Genomic DNA, 13,076 nt, shown 5'->3' on the forward strand with positions numbered 1-13,076 from the left:
GGGAGAGTTTAGAGTTGCGTTTTGACATATAAGTAGGAGTTTGCCTGAATCCATAGACTATGTGATTCCTCTGTTCCCATCAAGGCAGTCCTGTGGGGACATATAAACAAGGCAAAGGCAGGGTTTCCCTGGGGTGGGAGGGAACATTTGAATATTCCACAAGGGAGGTCCAGGTAAGGCTAGAATGAGGTGCAGCCTCCATGGAGGACAGCACAGGGTAGTGGGAGGGACGGCAGGACTTGCAGAGGCCACTGTGTCTGGGCTTTGCAATGCCATTGAACACTTTCTCAGTGGTAGGCCTTGGGAGCATGGCCCTGGGCGGGGAGTGGAAAGGTTGGGGAGGACCAGGCCGACGAAGGGGAGATCCTCGCATGGCTCCTGGGGAGGGTCTCCTCCCCCTGCAGTGGGAGGGGCATCTTGTGAAGGAACGCCCCTAACAGCAGGGATCTGGCTGAGGCGCTGGTGTACCAACGGCGGGAGCAGGTGGCGCTGATGGCGCTCCTGAATGGGAAAGCAGACACAGAGGTGGAGGCTTGGGCCAAGCTGCACAGGATGGCCTCAATGTCCCCGTGGGCTGGAGAGCACCCCGTGAAAGACATCGAGGCCAGCTGGAACGAGTGGGAGTCCAAGGGCAAGCAGGTGAGGCTGGGGGGCGGGCAGGGGGCGGGCCCAGCGCTCAGCCTTCACTTTGGCCGTGACTCCTGCAGGTGAGCAGAGTCGTGGGCGCAGCGTTCAAGCCCAAGGAACGGTCACGGAACCCCAAACTCCTGTCCACCAGCGTGCAGTATAAGTGGATGAAGCATCAGGTACGGCCTGTGGGGCCTGAGCTGCGGGGGCTGATGCAGGCCAGGGGATCCCATCTCCTGCCAGCCACCATGGTGCCCATGTGGTCAGGATTCCGGGCCACAGACGATTCTGGCATGAGGGTCATCTGGCTGTGTGTCTGCAGGGTCCTGGTTGAGGCCGAGCCCAGGTTTCAGCCTTGAGGACAGACGTCATAGTCCGAGGGGAGGAGGTCCTGGGGGCCGGCACCCGTCTGTTGCTCATGTGCTTGTTGATGTGGTCACTGCCGTGTCCTCAGGACTCGAGAGCAGCATGGGGTGTCGTGGCTCAGGTCCACAGGAGGGGATGGGGTACGTGGAAGGGAGCGCCGAGAGGAAGGAGCAGGGCCTCGGCAAGCTTGGGCGGGGCTGGGCAGGGAGCTCAGTGGTGGGCCTGCCTGCGGAACAGGCCTCTCCCTCCTTGGCTGCCATGGGGCGCTGTGAGAGCGCCGCCTTCTCGGTGGTGAGGAAGAGGTGGGAGAAGGCCAAGACCCTTGCAGGCCCCTGGGCTCACTCTGCACCCCTGCCCCGTCCTGGAGGGGTCCTCGCAGCAGCTCGGCCAGAGCTGGTGGGCGAGGTGGAGTCCATCTCAGGAGCTGTCTGCGCCCAGACCCTGCGTGGGGGCCTTGTTCTTAGGAGGGAAGAGCTTGGGTGCTAGTGCCACCTTGCCCGCCTGCAGTGACCCCTGATCGGAGGAGTGGAGGGCGTGGGTGGCAGCCACGGCGCTCCGAGACGTCGGCTCTGTGGGAAGTCCGGCTCTTGGTCCTGGGTGTCCTCGGCCCCAGCAGAGCCCGCCCCTCCTGCCCGCTCTCTCCCCCAGATCTCTCCGCAGATCTACCAGAGCCTGTTCTTCAACGAGCTGACGCCCATCCAGCACCCCGACTCCCTGATACACAAGGTCCTGGACCAGCAGGGCCGGCACATCCGCTGGGTGGCGCACAACTTGGAGTCTGCCAGGAACCAGGTCTTTGCAGACACCACGCTCAGCACACCCGTCGCTGCCTCGCCCTCCTCCTCCTTGTCCCCCGCAGCCTCGGCCTTCAGGCTGCTGGACTCCAGCTTCCCGCTGAGGCCCCAGTCCTCCTGCTCCTTGCCCCGGTCAACCTCCACGACCTCCCCCTTAGCCCCACCTGAGGGGTCTGCCTGCGTCCTGCAGAGGCCAGAGGTCACCACAGCGCTGGCCTCTTCCCTTCAGCGGTCCCTGAAGCCTCCAGAAGTCACCCTGGTGTCCTCCATGAGGAAGAGCTCCCACGTCCGGTTCTGAGGGGCCCACCCTTCTCTCTAGCCCTCCAGCAGGACTCCGGCCCACGGGGCCCCTGTCCCCGGCTCACGCCTGCCCGTCCTGGGGAATGTGGGCTCTCTCCCTGCCCCCATTCTGCCTCTCTCGAGAAGTCCGACCATCTCCTCTCTGGATCTGCACAAAGTCCTGGAGAAGAAAATAAATGTTCTCCTTTGTCAGAGTCCTGCAGGTGATGAGGCTGGGCTGGGTGTCCCTCACACCCTTAGACCTCTGCTGAACCAAGATCTGTCACCTCCCTTGGCAAGGCCCCTGGGGAGGAACAGAGGAGAGAGTCCCCTGCCCCAGGAACCTGGGCGCAGTTTACTGGCAGGCGACAGGTGAGACCTGAGGGTGGTGTGGCAGGTGAGTCCGCCATGGGAGCTGGATAGCTCAGAACACTGAGGCTGTCTGGTGGCAGCAGTGGCTGTTTTTCTCCCTCCTCTGCTGTCTGTCTGTCCTTCACCATCGGGCCTCCACGCCAGGTCCCTGGATACATAAACTCTGTACCTGTGCAGGGCATGCAGATGGTACCCACCTGGCTCTGAAGCCCTGTGGCTTTGGAGCCTCCCTCTGGCCCAGAAGCACTGTCCAGGCTTCTGCTGGGCCACCAGCCATCTCAGTGGCTCCATCCCATCTTGGCACATGGGGACTTTTGAACACAGAAGATGGCATTTAGAGGTCATGAGGCACAAGGCCCAGCAGCCAGGCCCCTCACCCCAAACCAACTCATGCCCTTTTCAGCTTTGGTGACCCCTGGTAAGAACAGAGACCTCAGGCCCACCCTTGCCATGGGTGTGGCACTGTGCCACTCCCTAGTAGCCCACATCACCTGTCCCCAGGCTAGCAGAGCTGAGGCCTGTCTCTGGAGCCAGTTGAGGGCTCTGCACTCCTGAGTCAGCCGCGCGGGGGACGGAGAGGCTGAGGAAGGCTGAGGTGTTCAGTCTGGGTCTGAGTCCCCAGCAGCCGTCGTGAAGCGGGGCGGGTAGGGCAGGAGGTTCCAGGTCCCTGGTTCCTGCAGAGCTCCCTGCACGAGTCTGAGGCGCAGGATGCAGCGAGTCTTCTGTCAGATGTCCTCGAGGGAGGGTTCCGATGTCACCGGAGGAGATCTGAGGGGGTCCTGGAGAGGCGGACCTTTACTCAGGATGAGGGGTCCTCTACAAACATCAGATTTAGGCACGGACAGATGGACTCAGGAAAGCAAGGAGCGTGCGCTCAGTGGCACGGGGCTCCTAGGGCGCGGCGTGGAGCGCGACTCGGGTGCTACTTTTTAAAGGAGACTCCGTGAGGTGGGCGTGGGAAGCCGTCCTTATTTAGCAGAATCAGACTAGGCTGAGCCACAGGCGCAGAGGCCTGGCTTCTAGGAACCCACGGGAAGCCTGTGGCACTGCGTGGGAGTGGTTGCCTGTCTCCTTCTGGAACTTTCCCCCTAAGAAAATGGCTCCCCTGACTCCACCCTATCCTGTCCATCACGGAAGCAGCTCCTCCTGGTCCTGGCCCCCTTTACCTGTGTATTATAAATGAAGGAGTCGGGCCATTCGGTTGTCGTAAGAGGCCAGAGCTGGTATGGCCAGACCCGTCATGCCCCCTCTCATAAAAAGAGTATCGGCTCTTGTGTGTTCATTGAGTAGATAAGTTTTTTGGTAATAGATAGAAAAACCACCAACATCCTCCTGCGGCAGTTAACCCTTTCCTCCTCCACACGGGACGTGGCAGAGAGGACCCCACAGGAAGGGATGTGGGGGTGACATTAGTCTGTGATCACAGGTGGCTTGTGGTGGTCTGGGTGTTCTCAGGGTCCTTAGATGGAAGTCTTCTGTTATCTAGTCAGTAGACAACTTTGGGAAAGTACACTAGATTATAGATTTTGTATCTCTGCTTAGCGTATTATAAAAGTACAGTATTCATAGGCTGATTATCTGTGCAATTTTCTTAAGTGAAGATTGTGAAGATTTGGGAGTGACAGTCCTGGGGAAAAACTGGCCTGCGTAGTAATGGGCCTGGAAGGAACACTGGCTTTGGGAAGGAAGGTGTGAGGAATTTGGCTTTTAGACTAAAGCTATAGTCTCCCTGTCCTTCCTCGTGTCTCCTTTCCACTTTTCTTTATTCTTTCATCCTCTTACACCTATCCATCACTCAACGCACGAGGTTCACCTCCCGACCGTCCGACAACAGTCAGCAAACTGATCACCGACCGCCAGTGGAGCACCAGCTGCCTGCCGTCACCTGGAAGTTCACTGTGACAGTACCTGCAGGTTTGATTACACGTGGCTGCTGCCATTTTGAGACAACAGTCAGGCCCCGTGGGACCCCTGGCCGGACTGACTGAGCCCCGTCTCCAGGATCCCTCAACCCAACCGATCACTCCCTGCCTCTGGGGCCCTCACATCGACTGACTGCTCCCTGCCACCAGAACTCCCAGACAACTGATTGCACCCGGCCTCCAGGATCCCACAACCACACCAAACACACCCGACCTCCAGGACCACTGCCGGACCAACTGCATCCTGTCTCCAGGACCTCCAGCTGACCACATCCACCCCTGAGCTGCAGCTCCCCATTTGCCAACACATTTTGAAGCTAGAGTGGCATCTTGGATAATCCTGGAAGCTGTAGCTCCCATCTTTGGGTGGGGCAAATCCCATCCTGCGACGCCTGCTGGAGGCTTGAAGCTCATTGTCAGGTACCTCTCATACATCAGGCTACTGAACACTGGGAGGTTTAATTACTATATGACTGTTATATAGTAGATTTTCTTTTTTCTTCTTATTGAAAAAAAAATAAGTTTTTATTTCTTTACTTTTCTTGCTCTCTTTTCCTTTTGTTTACCTGTTCCCTCAGAGTCTCTTTCTCCCTTTGTTGCATGCTAACATCCAATTCCTTTTGATTACACTCTCGCCCTTTCTATTTTCTAGAACTTCTGTATATTCTTTTCTTATCCCATTAACAGCCACATTCTACATCCCTCTGCATCCTCTTTCTCCTCCATTAGAAACTGCAGACCTTATTGCAAACCTGTTTGTTTTACTGAAGATAACATTTGAACTCATTTTGTTTATTATGACAATTTTGTTTTTGTCCCCATGGGGCTATTTGGTCTAGGATTGCATAGTGTCTGGTTTGGGCACTGCTAATATTGATCTCCCCTTAAAGAAAGGGTTTTGGAAACCTATAGAGCCACTATAAGACTATAGGGGGAAATCTGCAATACCCCAGATCTGCACTGCTAGAGGGGAAGATACATGAACAACATGAAAAAACAAGGGAAGAAAATGATCCAAACAAATCTAGATTCTATATTTATAGAATCCAATGACAGTATGTTAGAAGAAATGTCAGAAAAGGACTTCAGATTATACATGATTAAGATGATTGTGAAGCAAAGGATGAGATAAGAGAGCAAATGCAGGCAATGAATGATAATACCAATAAGCTGAAAGAGCAACTGCAGGAAGCAAAAGATTATTTCAACAAAGAGATAGAGATTCTTTTATCCTGCCTCACTGAGATGAGTGAAACCCACCTTGCTACCATATCAAGGGATTCTTGGGAGGCAGGGCATGGTGACACTTGCTTGTAATCCCAACTACTTTGGAGGCTGAGGTAGGAGGATTAAAAGGTAGAGGCCAGCCTGGGCAACTTGGCAAGACCCTGTCTGAAGATTAAAAAAAAAAAAAAAAAAAAAAAAGACAAGGTTGGGGTGTCACACAGTGGTAGAATGCCCTGGGTCCCATCTATCCCCTCCTACCTAAACAAACAACAAAAAAAGATCTTTGGGCTTTGCTTTGACAGCCCCAGAGGCACATCTGGGTTTTCATGGGGCTTAAAGCTTATACAGCAGATTTTCATCAGGAAACAAGTCTCCAACAATAGATACCAAGATGAGGCTCTGGGTAATGGGGAGACTGGCTCGTCAGGAGCTGTGTCTTACACTTCACTAGTTTCTTGGTAAGCCCACCTTCTCAGCCCCTGTTTTTACTTGTGCAACAAACATCCATTAAGTACCTTCTAATCTAGAAAATTCTTCCTCATGGTAGATCTGAAAAAGGTGTCCTGCTGGCACCCAGGACTGGTCTGCTCTGTGGCCTCAAAGGTGGAAATGGAGGTTGGCAGCCTGAGATCAGTGCCGGCAGGGTGACCTGTTCTCCTGAGGGGAGAACTTTTCCTTGCCTCTTCTGAACTTTCTAGAACAATGTCATGGTGAGGCATTGGGGAATTTTCTTAACCTGGAGGATTTTTCTGCAGCTGACCAGCAATCCCGGGCCTAAGGGGACGTCACCCCAATCTTCTGCCTCTGGTCACGCTATGTCGCGTGCGGCAGAGAGGCGAGTGACTAGAATTTGGTTCCAAACAAATTGGCTTTATTTGATACACTCGGGATAACACAAACCTTAATCTTTCTAATATCACACACCAATCAAATTGAGTGGCAAATAAACATACCTCAATCAAATAGTCCAAAGTCCTCTGCCTTGTCGGTTCCGACAACCCTGAATGCGACGTTATCTTAGTTGGAGAGAAGACCACGGCTGGTCTCGGAACTCCCTCTGGCTGATGGTCTCGGAATTGCGGACGGCAGGCTCCGCGAGTCGTAAAGTCGTCAGAGCAGCAGTCTTGACGGGTGGATGATCGGTGGGGCCTGCGAACCTGGCTGACGTGGATTCATCAGGAGATCTGGGCTGAGTCGAAGCGCTGTCCGAGAGGGGAGTTTATATACCTTTTTCTTGGCTTGTTTCCAATTCTGGTCCAGACGGTGTCTTATCTCCTTGGTGCAGCGCTCTCGTGACACGTCTTTTTGTCTTGCCGTCCACTAGGGGCTTGTCATTTATTCGTCAGACATCCAAGTCTGCTCCTTTCATGTGGCCATCTACTCCATGTGTCTCTATAATTGTGGAAAACAAGTTGTGCCTGTTCCAAGTGACTCCATGATGTTTAGAGCAGTAGTTCCCAGATCACACCTAAGCCTGCGTGACTCCATTCTGAGAAACGGTGGCTCGCCATCAGCTGCTCCATTTTGAGTTTACGTTCTGCGATGCAGTGTCTCTACCCCTCGTCTATACAAGTAAACAACCCCCGACTGTCTACACAGACACGAGGCACAAACTGCTAATGAAAGTGACCACCTGTGCACTTACTGAATTAATCAGAAGCACGTGGATACACAGGTGTATCAACTTATATCAGAAAACCAGGCCCACGAGCTTGTCAGACACACCAGGCTATGGGAGGAAGGGACTCCCTCATTCAAGGACATAAAAGGAATCTCTGTCCTCAGGCTTCAGGGGAACTTGGTTTCTCCTGCCAGTGACAACCTCGAAGCCCACTCCAAGGTGACACTGGACCGCGCTCCTCCTGGACCTCGGCCTCGATTAAGTTTCTGCTCCTGACAGCTCTGCTCCCCGGACAGGTTCTTGTGCTGGTTCTTCATCTTCTCTGACCTTCGCAGTGGCTCTGCATTAGGTGCCTGCTCTCTGCCCCTGCTCTCCGTCCAGCTCCCCCACAGCGAGGCAGCCCGTCTTCCTGGCCTGGGGCTTTGCAGGGGTGGGTCAGGGGTGAAGGGTCTCCAAGTTCTGGAGGGTGGCCGAGGCTGTACCAGGTGGGGAGGGGTTCCTAGGCAGGGGCCTTGGGGAGGAAACCCAGCTGTCGTCTCCAGGGAGCCCCTTCCGCGGGACTTGCGGTCCCTCTTTTTCAGGTGAGGAAGCCGTGGCTGGGGGTTTATGTAGGTCTCATCTGGCTCTCTAGAGTGTTGGAGGTATCGGGCTGGGGGCAGCCCAGGCGGGACTCTGGGACTGGTAGGGGCTCAGATTGAATTGATGCTCAGAGCGTGGACTCTGGATTGGATTGACTGTGGTTTCTCTGCTCACTCCAGATGTGACCCTGGGCAGTGGCTTAACTGTCTGAGCCTCAGTTTCCTCATCCACAGCATGTGGAGAAGCTGCTGGTGGTCGGGCTCCTTAGCGGGGAGGATTTAGCCTGGCGATGGGGCTTCTGGCCTCTCCCAGGGGCTTTGCCTGCGCTCCCTCCCTGAGGCGAGCCTCTTGCACACCGGCCCTGGGCTCCCCTGGGTGGTCTGGAGGGGGTCCGCAGTCTGTGCAGATGTTGGCCCACAAGCCTTTTCCTTGAACACGAGGTGGTGATGCTGTGCGGGTCGCGCCTCCCTCCGCCTCTCCCTCCAGCCTGTCCTGTGACCGTGAGAGCCGCACAGACCAGGGACAGTGCTCTAGGCTTCAGGGACTTGGTGGCGAGGTTGGAAGGTGGCACTCACAGGGCTCGGGCAGCAGCACTGCTAGGCACAGAGGGCAGCCCGATGTGCCAGGTGATGGCAGCCTGGCAGGGTGGGTGGACGCCTGGGGCCCTCTGCCTCCCAACCCCCCTCACAGGGCCTGCTCCTCAGGGCTGCCTCTGTGGCTCACAGATGCGGTCACTGTGGCCTGGGAGGTGAGTGGGACAGCCCGGGCTGCCAGGCTCTGGACCACCTGCCGACCGGCCTTCCCTGTGGCAAATGCCCTCCACCCCTCTTGAGAACAGGGTGGCTCCGCCTGGCAGGGCCCGACTCCTTGAGGAAAGGGTTGTATCTTAGTGCCATCTGGGGGCTGGAGTGGCTCTGGGTCTTGCTGTGGCTTAGGAACTCCGGCTTCGGTGCTGCCTAGTCTTGGTTCCCATGATGGGGTAAGGTACGGTCCATCCCTGGACCGCCTGGCCTGTGAGCCAATTGGAGAGAGGAGACCGGGCAGGGCTGGGCTCGCACACACAGTCATTCTGGGAGTGCTCTCTGACTGATCGTGTCACCAGAGCGCTGCTGTCTCTCTGTCCCGTTTCCCAGGGACCCCGGGGACAGGCTCCAAGCTTTGCAGGGCCAGAGCGTGACCCTTCCTTGCTCCTGGAGTGTCTGTTCGTGTTGGTGGGAACCGAGGCTCAGAGAGGTTGAGACTTGCCCTTGGTCATGCGCAGCGTGGCGCCTGAGCAGCCGTGGGTGTTGGACTATTCCTTAGGCCACTCAGGGGCAGCGCCTCTGGTGGGAAGGGCACCCCGACAGGGCCTGTGGCCCAGAGATGGCCTCTCAGCAGTGCCTCCTTCGCTGGCCCTCACCTTCCATGGAGTGTGGAGAGGCCTGGGTTGGGATTCTGGCACCTTCTCTCTGGAGGATGCCCTCTGCGGTCTGCCACCAGCACGGGTGGTAGACCTCTGCCTGCTGATTCCTAAGTGCGTCAGCTGCTGGCCCCCAGCGGTAATGATGAGCCCAGGCCTGGCTCTCGGCCGCTGTGCCCCCCTGACTCTCCGTGGCCTGTCATCCGCAGCAGCTTCACAGTGCTGGGATTCCCGCTCCGTGCCCACACCAGAATGGAGGTGGAGAGTTAGATCTAGTCCTTCCTGAGGGACCCTGGCCCCGTGTGGGGAAGAGACTGGTTGAATTTCAATCGGAATTTTTATTGTTCATCCCCCTTGCAAAGCCTGGGGTCTCTTGAGCCTCCTGGACAGTTCCTGGTGTATCCGTGCTACCTGGAGGCCATCCAGGAACTTCCCTCCTGTCTGACGGGCCCACAGAGCTGGCTGGTGCCACTGGTGGTGGGAAGGCTGGCACGTTGCGAGAAGAGGTCGCTGGGGACTCTACTCTTCAGACCTTGGGGTGGATGAGGTCACTCCTGCCTTCCCTTCCTACTTCAGACCCCTCTGAGGAGCTCAAAGGACTGTGGGGGACAGAACTTCAACCCCCCTGGGGATGGGAGGCTTTCCTGGCCCTGCTTCCCTGGTCAGACTGGTCCTGGAGCCCAGGTGGCTGCCCAGGGCTGGGATCTGAGCCCTGGACGAAGCAGGAGGTCCTTTGTGCCTGTAGGGGGCAGCAGCATCCAGGCGTCTGCAGACCAGGAAGGCTGGGGGGAGCTGGGGCACCTGAGTCTAGGTCACCTGAGCTTCCCACAAGCCCTGGGACCCTATGGTCAGGAAGAGTGGTGATGGGGGTCTTTGGGTCTAGACTCCCTGGTGGTGTCCATAACAGGTGGTGACCAGCAGCTTCAGTCACCCCCACCCCCTAGGGCTGGCATCCTGAGCCCTTGGGGGACAGAGACCTGGAAAACTATTGCTGGGGCCTTCCCACTGACTCGGGTGTGCAGGGCTCAGACCGAGGTTTGATTTGGAGAAACAGTGTGGCACCCCCTCAGCTCGGGCACGAAGCACACCACACCCCCAAGCTGACGGGGCTCTCATGCTGGGCCCACTTTGGGCAGGGAGCAGGTGACAGCTAGCACCTCCTTGTGCCAATGGGGAAACCGAGGCTCCGACGGTGACCCCCAGGGTGACGCTGTGGAGCAGCACAGGCAGGGAGGGCACACAGGCCGTCCCTGGGGCCATCGCCTGCCGTCTGTCCAGGGACTTCTGGGTCTTGGAGAAAGAAGCAGGGCCCCCTCTACCTGTTCCAGCTGAGCTGACCTGGCTCCAGTGATTACCGGGATTAGCGACATCCTGGGGCTTGAGCTGGGTTTATCGGAGGCGCCACTCTGGGGCCTTGAGGGCAGCTTGGCACTCTCTACCTCCGGTTCTGTCCAGGTGGCGGGAGAGCCAACTCCGTCCTGGCCCACAGCCCACTCCTCTGCCGTGGGCCAACCTGGGGTGGTCTGAGTGGCAGACAAGTGGCCAGCCTGTTCCCTGAGGACCTGGAGTCAGGTGGCAGGGGTGCCCAGGACTCACATCTGTGTGGACAAAGCCCTCCTTGGCAGGGCAGGCCCCCGGCCCCTGCAGGGCTGGGCAGGGCTCACTAAGGGACTTGGGGAGGGCCGGCCCCTTGGGGCCTCTCCACCTTGTCTGCCCAGAGGGGCTTTCCAAGGGCATTGCGGACTGTATTGCTCCATCCAGGGACTGCAGCCTTGCAGGGTGGGAGGGCCTGAGGGTGGGGGTGAAGGGACTGTGGTGACTGGAGGGAGCCCCATGGTCTGGGCAGGGCCTGAATGGCGCCCAGCAGCTTTCCTCACGTGAATCACAAGACTTCTATTTACAGAGCACCTGCTGGGCTCTGCGGCCATCTGTACGTGGTCATTGTGGGCTGTCTCGGCCACCCTGGGGAGGGGGGACACTTGTCCCTGGTCCAACTGTCAGTCACTCTCCTGAACCTCCAGCAGCCACTCCATGCTGGGTGCACTGGGATCTGCTGGGATCTGCTGGGATCTGTCCTGGCTGTGGGAGGTCTGGTGGTCTCAGCTGCACCACGGTTCGCTGTGTGACCCTAGGACCCTGCTGCCTCGTGTCTGTGGGGAAGCTCCCTCCCCGCAGTGAGGAAAGGCAGCAGTGGCTGTGGGCACAGCAGGATCGGGTAACATTTGTGGACCACATGCCTGTCCACCCTAAGCATGAGTGTGAGCCCTCAGGAGGGCAGGGGATGTGGACGGGTGAGCACGCGAGCGTCAGATTAGAACTCCCCTCGCAGAAAATGTCACTGAGGGTAACGACCCCATTTACAATTTCCCTAAAGTGCTAAAATATCCAGGCTCCAGTCTGGCAAGACAAATGTGGAATTCACATGAAATAAGCAATGATTACTCTGCTGAAGAACATCGGAAACCCGAAGAAATAGATGATTCTAGTTTCAGGAAAAGAAGTGCTGATGTGGTTTAGAGATTTATCCTCCATACCTGACCTCATAAACCCAGTATAAGTGCAGTGTTTTAAAAATAAAACCTGAGCTGGGCACAGTGGTGCATGCCTGTAGTTCCAGTGACTCTGGAGGTCAGCACAGGAGGATTGCAAACTTGAGGCCAGCCTCAGCAACTTAGTGAGGTCCTAAGCAACTTAGTGAGACCCTATGTCAAAATGAAAAATAAAATGGGCTGGGGATGTTGCTCACACCCGAGTATCAAAAAATAAAAAAAAACAACCTGACAAGTCAATTTTACATTTTGCCTGAAAAAGAGTGTATGAGACTCTCCAAGCAAGTGTTGGAAATGGGGTGCTTGCTAACATGCATACCAAGCCCGTTGTAAGGCCAGTGTGTCTGAAAGACAGTGGCGACAACACAGGACAGAACAGGGCTCAATGAAGTGGGAGAAACTGGAGACATCACCACACTGTTCCCAAGCAATGGGGAACGGAGGCGCTATTCCATAATGGTACCTTATTGTGGTCTCTGGAGAGTAATCAAAACATTGAATTTAATCCCTACCTCACACCATACACTAAAATATATTCCAGGAGCTTCAGTATACATGTACCTCGTATGTTTATGTATGAAAGCAAATGATTGTGTGTGATAAAACTAGTGGAAGAAAATACAGGGGTTATGTTTTTATGAACTCGAGGCTGGGAATGTCCTTCCTGATCATGCACTTAGAAGCTGTAAAGGAAAAGACCGATTGGGTAATATTTTCCAAAATATCTGTTGAACAAAAGACATTCTAAACAAAGAGCAGCTGGGGAGGGAAGCTGGGGGTGATTTGGGGAAATGGGGTCCACGGGTTTTCTTTTTATCAAATCTCAGTGTGATCTGCCTTTTCCATAACAAGAATGGTTCACATAGCATCGTGATGCCAGGCTGGACGTGTGTGGCTTCCAGGTCCACTGAGGTGACCTGGAACTCCTTGCGGGCTGGTCTGGGGGGTCCCAGGGCTGGAATGAGGCCTGGCAGATGGTCAGAGGGCCAGCTTCTGCAGCAGGGTGGCCTGTCACAGTCCCTCCCTGGAGACGCGTGTGTCTTGATACCTCTGCCTCTTTAATGACCAGCTGGGCCCTTGCCAGTCTCTGCCTCCCTGCCCCTGCCTGCCTGGAATCCCCTCCCTTCCCCTGTGGACTGGACCTCCTGTCTCCTGCCTGGGTCAGAGGCTGGCCATAACCTCCGCGTTCACCTCGGCGTTCTTTATCTAACACCTACTCTGTGTCATGCTGCGTGCTGGGAACTCCAGGAGAATCATGTAGACCCTGGTAGGAGACACCCTTTCTAGCGCTCATGCTCTTGAGGGAATACTGGAACAGGTGGACTCAGCTCTGGCCAAGAT

General features: G+C 56.1%; 1 protein-coding gene across 1 annotated transcript in view; it reads left to right on the top strand.

Moving 5' to 3' along the window:
- Positions 1 to 2,227, top strand: part of EFCAB8 (EF-hand calcium binding domain 8) — a 50,099-nt gene extending 47,872 nt beyond the window's left edge. Inside the window, exons 22-24 of the mRNA XM_079129723.1 lie at positions 441 to 639; positions 708 to 806; positions 1,642 to 2,227. Of these exons, the coding sequence (XP_078985849.1) occupies positions 441 to 639; positions 708 to 806; positions 1,642 to 2,085 (742 nt within the window). The 3' untranslated portion in view covers positions 2,086 to 2,227. The remainder of the gene's footprint in view (positions 1 to 440; positions 640 to 707; positions 807 to 1,641) is intronic.
- The last annotated feature ends 10,849 nt before the right edge of the window (positions 2,228 to 13,076 follow it).

This window comes from Sciurus vulgaris (genome assembly GCF_902686455.1).
Source record: "Sciurus vulgaris genome assembly, chromosome: 2".
Lineage (NCBI taxonomy): Eukaryota > Metazoa > Chordata > Mammalia > Rodentia > Sciuridae > Sciurus > Sciurus vulgaris.